General features: G+C 40.2%; 1 protein-coding gene across 1 annotated transcript; it reads left to right on the top strand.

Moving 5' to 3' along the window:
* The first annotated feature begins 2,201 nt into the window (after positions 1-2,201).
* On the top strand, positions 2,202-6,445 carry LOC307189453 (putative zinc finger protein 487). Its single transcript, XM_079927523.1, has one exon. It carries the CDS (start codon positions 2,837-2,839, stop codon positions 3,731-3,733), a length of 897 nt encoding a protein of 298 aa, XP_079783649.1. The 5' UTR covers positions 2,202-2,836; the 3' UTR covers positions 3,734-6,445.
* The last annotated feature ends 747 nt before the right edge of the window (positions 6,446-7,192 follow it).

The raw sequence follows: 7,192 nt of genomic DNA on the forward strand, positions 1-7,192 counted from the left end.
TGCAGGGGACACGGGTTCGTGCCCTGGTCTGGGAAGATCCCACATGCCGTGAAGCAGCTGGGCCCGTGATCCATGGCCGCTGAGCCTGCGCGTCCGGAACCTGTGCTCTGCAATGGGAGAGACCACAATAGTGAGAGGCCCGCATACCGCAAAAAAAAAAAAAAAGAATAGTAGTTAAGAAAATTCAATTTACTCTCTGCATTACATTTTCTGCTTCTGTTGAGATGATGATATGTTGTTCTTCCTTTAATTTGTTAATGTAGCAGATTATACTGATAGTTCTCAGTGTAAAACCATCCTTGGACTCCTTGAAAATTACTTGACTTCCAGGGAAAAAGCTCAAATTGGTTGTGATTGTTACTATTGTTTGTTATGCATTGATGGCCTCAAATTTTGTCTGCAATTTATTTAAATTTAATTACAATTTACTTAAAATTTAAATTAATATATTATTTGAAATTTGTCTGCTGTGGTCCTTTCTCATAATGTTCTTGTCAGATAATAGTATTAACAGTTTAATAGTGTCATAAAATGAGTTGAAAACCTGTTCCTCTCTTTGGTTTTTCTTGAACTTTGCATTAGAGGAGAATGATCTGGTTTCAGAAGGCTGGTTGTAATGTTCATTTGAAACTTGTAGGCTTAAAAAAAATAGTCTTTTGTACATTTAAAATTGGTACCACATCCAGAGATTTGTCCATTCTTCATTTTTGATTGTGTTTGTGTGTGTATCTTCACTTTACTGCTTTTTTTCCAAAAACAAAATTGCCCTTAATTTTAAAAATTCTTACATCCTGTCTTTGGTAGGCAGAATACTGGCACTTCCACTTCCAAAGAGGTCCACTGCCTAATCCTTAGAATCCTGTTAGTTTGTTTTGTTGCATGATGAGGGGCAATTAAGATTGTAGACGGAATTAAGGATTCTAGGCATCTCACTTTAAAATAAGGGCTTTATCATGGATTATCTGGGTGGTCCCAGTATAATAAGCAGGATTCTTAAAAATGTCAGTGTGATGCATTATGAGAAAGAATTAGCTGACTATTGGCTTTGAGGATGGAAGGGGGCTACAAGCCAAGGAAGGTTGATGGCCTCTAGAAGCTGGAGAAAGCAAGGAAATGGATTCTCCCCTAGAACCTCTACAAGGAATGCAGCTCTGCTGACACCTTGGTTTTAGCTCATTGAAACACACTTCAGACTTTTGACCCCTCCCAAATTGTAAGGTAATACATATGTATTATTTTAAGTTACTAAATTTGTGGAAATTTTTTATAGCAGCAATAGAAATTTGCTATTTTGGTATCTGGAATGTGAAACCTTAAAATGTGAAAGTGCCTTTGGAATTAGCCAGTGAGCAGAGGAGGAAAGAATTTTGAGGAGCCCGACAGAACAAGCCCAGATAGCCTTAAAGAGACTGCTAGTAGAAATATGGATGTTAACTGTTACTGAGGGCTCAGAAAGAAGTGAAGAGCATGGTAGAGAAAACATTTATTGTTTTAGAGAAAACCTAAGTCCTCATGAACAGACTTTGTAGAAATATGACATGAAAGGCTCTGCCAGTGGGGATTCAGATGAAAATGAAATGAGCATGTTATTGGAAATTGGAAGAAAATGGTAGAGACTTAGCTGAATTGTGTCCTGCAGTTATGTGAAAAGCAGAGCTTGTAAATGATGAAGTTGGATATTTAGCCTGTGATTTCCACACAAAGGGTTGAAAGTGTGGCCTAGTTTCTTCTTATTGCTTATAAAAAAATGCAAGAGGAATGAGTTATATCGAGGAAGAACTGTTAATCAAAAAGACACCATGACTTCATGATTTGAGACATTCTCAGTCTGTTGCAGGCTGAAAAAGATGCTAACATGAGGATTCACCCTAAGGAAAGTGTTCTCTGAAGAGAAAGCCAAAAGCGTGTCTGGACAAACTTTTGCCAGTGCCTTAGAATAATCAAAAGGTCAGAGTACTTTTGGACAGAGAACTTTTTTATCATTATGTCATGGATTTATCCATAAAAGTGCTTATTTCCTTAGTCATTTGTCCTGTATTATGTTTTTTGGATAGGTTTTATATAGTACTTTTTGCTTATCCCTTTACATGAAAGTGTCTTGAGTTTTGTTTGAGGCATCACTTTTAAAATATATAGGGGTTGCGGCGGGCACTGGAGTGGGTTGGGGCTTGGCCGGTGTGAAGGGCGGCCGAGCTGGAGGGAGGGCGGGGTTCAGGCCCCTATCGCGGCCAGCAGCAGCTGCTGCCATGGCTTGTTCGAGTCTGGTCCTTGTGCGCTTACGGCGTCTGCGAGTCCCCAGAGAGGCCGCTGTAGTGTTGGCGGCCACTGCCCTGAGGCCATGGCACACTCTGTGAGGACGGCAGGGAGTCCTTGCCCTCCCACTGTATCAGGTCCGGAAAGTGATTAGAGTGGCTAGCGAGTGCCTCGAGACCACAGAGCCGGCGGGAGGCGGCGCTAGGAGGCACATCCACATCTGCTTCCTCCCTAAAAAACAGTTGTGCCTAAATCTGGCATTGTGCCCGTCCCTGCACTGAGCCAAAGGACATCGCTGTGAAGTTCAGGTCCTGGTTCCTAGGAACAAAGCCGATCTTGTGAGATAAAGAGGAATCCCACCAGGAAGATGGCTCATCTGAGTGGAGGCCTCCCGCCAGGGCTACAGAACAGAGGAGGATCAAGGCCAAGAAAGAGCAGACCCTAGATGTGCATAGCTGATTGCACTATGTGATCCTTGTGCTCCACAAGCCACCCGTCAGACTGTGAGAACCTGAGGTTTGAGCCAAGTTTCAGGAGAGCCCAAACTTTGTAGTTCTCTACATGTTTCCTCGATCCACAGAAAATGAACAGATCTCAGGGGCCAGTGTCATTTGAGGATGTGAGCATGGGCTTCACTCAGGAGGAGTGGCAGCACCTAGACCCTGCTCAGAGGACCCTGTACAGGGACGTGATGCTGGAGAACTATAGCCACCTCATCTCAGTGGGGTACTGTGTTATCAAACCAGAGGCGATTTTCAAATTACAGCAAGGAGAAGAGCCATGGATGTTAGAGGAAGAGTCCCAAAGTCAGAGCCACCCAGACTTCTGCATAGTTGACCTGATGGAGAAGAGCCAGGAAAAGGAAGACCAGCGTTGGTGGAAAGTTGGTTTTGTCAACAACAAAACACCGACTAAAGAGAGAAATAGTGTATTAGGAAAAACATTTTCTCTGGATACAAACTTCATTTTATCAAGAAAAATACCTGGTAAATATGACTCATATGGAATGAATTTGGATTCTCTTTCAGAATTAATCATTAGTAATAGACACTCCTTTGTAAGGCAGCTTGATGAGTTTAATACACATGGGAAATTACTCCTCTGTACAAAGCACAAGAATTCTCATTCTAGAGAGAAATCTTTAGAATATGATAGAACTGGAAAAGCCATCAGTCAAAATGAGGACTTATTTCAGCATCAGGATACTCAAACTCTGAAGATTCCTTTTGAATATACTGAATGTAGGAAAGCCTTCAATGAGAGGGAAACTTTCATTACCTATAAGAGAGAAAGCTCATGGGAGAAGCCCTATGGATGTAATGAACATGTCAAAGCCTTTTCTGATAGACCAACATTCAGTGTTCATCAGGGAACTCATACAAGGGAGAATCACTATGAATTGAATGACTGTGGGAGGTGGTCTCTTCATGAGAAGTCAATTTTAAATAAGCACCATGGAGTTATCATGGGGAAGAGATAATATGAGTGTGTTGAAAGTGAGAATCATTTCAGCAAGAAGTCACTCCTTCAGTGAATTTATAAAGGAGAGAAAACCTTTAACTGTTATGAAGATTGGGAAGTATTCTGCAAGAAGCCAAATTTCATTCAGCATCAAGAAACACATATAGGGAAAAAAGTCTATAAAATTAATCAGTGTGCTACTGCATTTTGCAAGAAGCCAAAGCTTCCTACATATCAGAAAACAGATATAAGAGAAAAACTCTATGAGTGTAGTGAATGTGGGAAAACCTTCAGCCATAAATCATCTCTCATCCTACATCAGAGGATACACAGAGGGGAGAAACCCTATGAATGCACCAAATGTGGGAAAACCTTTGGGTATAGGTCAGGCCTCACAGTACATCAGAGAACACACACAGGGGAGAAACCCTATGAATGTAATGAATGTGGAAAAAATTTCTGTGAGAAGTCAAATCTCCATGTACATCAGTGAACACATACAGGGGAGAAACCCTATGAGTGTAATGAATGTCAGAAAACCTTCAGTGATTGGTCAGCTGTCACAGTACATAAGAGAATACATACCGGGGAGAAACGCTATGAATGTAAGGAATGTGGGAAAACTTTCTCCCAGAAGCCAAACTTCATTAATCATCAGAGGAGTCACACAGGAGAGAAACCCTATGGATGTCACAAATGTGGAAAATCCTTTTCTGTGAAGTCGAAACTGAGGGAGCATCAGAAAACACACAGGAGAGACACCTTATAAATGTAATGAGTGTGGGAAAACTTTCTGCCATAAGTCATCCCTCACAGTACATCAGAGCACCCACACAGGGGAGAAACCCTATGAATGTAACCAATGTGGGAGAACCTTCTATCAGAGAACACACTAGGGAGAAACACTACAGGTGTAATGGAACCTTCCACCAGCATCTCCACTTCACTAAACAGCAGAGAAACAGCACTAAGAAGAAACCCCTGTCAACATCCTGAAACCTTCACCCTCTTTTTGGACTCACTGCATAGCAGAAGCAACCTGGGGCTGAGGTGGGGGACCCAATATATATGAGAAATCTTTTGCCTAGAAGTGACATTTCATTGAGTAGCAAATAATTAATATTTGATAACTTTATTAATATTTTGAAGATGTTACAGTGTCAAAGAAAAGTTTAAAAAGGAGTCCTTTTCTTTTGCAGAATATGTATAAGTATGCTATATAGAGAAACTTTACATGATAGGTTTGCTTACTGGAATGCAACATTATAGTAGGAAGTATATATATATTTGCTTAATAACTCAAAGTTTTTATTTCATAATTTTAATATGAATATGAAATGTATAAGTTGTCCCATACTTAATACCTATGTATTTTTTGTTTTAATTGAATTTTTTATTGAGATAATTGTAGATTGTAAGATGCAGTTGTAAGAAGTAATACAGAGAGACCCCATGTACCCTGTACCCAGTTTCCCCCAGTGGTAATATCTTGTAAAAATATAGTACAAATATCCGCCAGGATAATGATATTATTGATATAATCCACCAATTAGTTCAGAGTTTCTCAATTTTATTTCTACTCACTTATGAGTATGTGTGTTTAGTTCTGGGCAATTTTATCACATGTGTAGGTTTATGTATCCATCATTGGCTGTGGCATCTGTTGACTGTGGTATCTACGACCGCAGATATTTCATGATATTCAGGGATTATTAGTTTCTCCGGTATTGTAATTATGTTTTTCAAAAGAGTCTCTATATTTTAGAGGTGGAAAAATAACATTTGCTACAGCATTCAGATAATTGAAATACAGGCAACAATACCATGAGCTTGGAGATATATATGTATTTAATTGGATCACCTGTTCTTTCATTTCCAGGATTTGTTTATATAACTTGTATATTTATTTGTTGACTACATTAGGTTACAAATACTTTCTCCTAGACTGTGGCTTATCTTTTAATTTTATTTATGCTATATTATACTTTATAGAAGTTTTAAGTTTTGATGCAAATATATCAATCTTTTCGTAGGTCTTTTGCTTTTTGTTTAAGAAATTCTTTTCTAGACTGAGATTACAAAGATATTCTTCCAAAAGGCTGAAATTTTGCTTTTCATGTTTATATTTTTAATCTATCTGGAATTTTTTTTTTTAATGGTGTAAATTAGTGGTCTACTTTCATTTTTTTTTGCAAATGGAAAAGTCAGTTGTCTCAGGGCCACTTTTGAAGGTCTGTGTATTCATTTCCCAGGGCTGCAGTAACAAAGTACCACAAACTGGGTGGCTTAAAATACTAGGAATTATTCTTCCAGTTCTGGTGGCTAGAAGTCTGAAATCAAGACGTCAGCAGGGCCATGCAGTCTCTGAAGGCTCTAGGGGAGAATCTCTTCCATGCCTTTCTCTCAGCTTCTGGTGGTGGCTCTCCATCCTTGGTGTTCCTTGGCTTACAGCTGCATAGCTACAATCTCTGTCTCCATTGACACATGCATTCTCCCTTCCTGTGTCTAGTTCTCTGTGCTTCTTTTGGAGCCAGCAAGGCCATGGCCCTTAACTGTCTGCTTGTCCAGACCCTTAGGTGCAACCTAGTTGCCTCAAACCTAGCTTCTGCCGGTGCACAGCATGCGCTGGTGGAAATGAACAGAACCCTGCACCCACCCCCATCCCCCTGCCATGGACAAAGGCCCCTCCATATCCCCTGCCTCTTGTTTATAAAAAGTACTAGATCTATGGCTAGCACAGTTTCAAGAACTTGGCCTTAAGAGAATGGGATTAACACTGTTGCTTATAATAATCTGTATCTTTGTGGGCATCAAAATAATTGTAGCTTGTTCTGCCCGTATATGTAAATGGGCAACTACAATTGTCAGCGAAGGGATGCTACAGACCCATGTCAACATCTCCCACTCTAAGAATATGGTGCCCTATGTCAGCATGAAGTTACAGAAGACAGACCTTCGACCATAATCCAATAAAAATGGAATGATGTTCTGACAAGTGGGGATTTATAAGCAGCTTTCGGCAGGAAAAAGCTCTTTGCAGGAAAGAGCTCTCTGCAGGAGGCCCCTTTTGTCTTGTCACTAACCTTAAACCAGTTTCCCCCACGCTTTACTCATCTCTGGCCCTAGCACACTTTCAAATCTTTTGATCACATAATACCTTGCCTAATCTGTTGGTTGTTTCCATAAATTAAAGAAGCAGAAATAAAGAATAAGTAATTAACAGATGACCCTAGCTTCCCCTTCAGTAATCTCGTGAACAAACTGTGTGAACAAGATGGTATTGAAAGAAAGATCACAAGAAGTCAACAAGCCTGCATGACAAGGCTGCATGCAGTGGGGGATGGCAATGACTCTGACCTCCTATCTCAATGATTAACTGAGATTACTTACCTTTTCCTTTAAAAACTTCTCATGGCTGAGCAGAATCTTGGGAGGTGGTTTTTGGGGAGTCCACTATCTCCCCAGCATTCTGATTAAA

The sequence above is a fragment of the Stenella coeruleoalba genome, assembly GCF_951394435.1.
Source record: "Stenella coeruleoalba genome assembly, chromosome: 7".
In the NCBI taxonomy this organism is placed as follows: domain Eukaryota; kingdom Metazoa; phylum Chordata; class Mammalia; order Artiodactyla; family Delphinidae; genus Stenella; species Stenella coeruleoalba.

What these genes read in the sequence shown, in the direction of transcription:
- LOC307189453 (XM_079927523.1), top strand. Translation starts at nt 2,837, where the DNA reads ATGAACAGATCTCAGGGGCCAGTGTCATTTGAGGATGTGAGCATGGGC.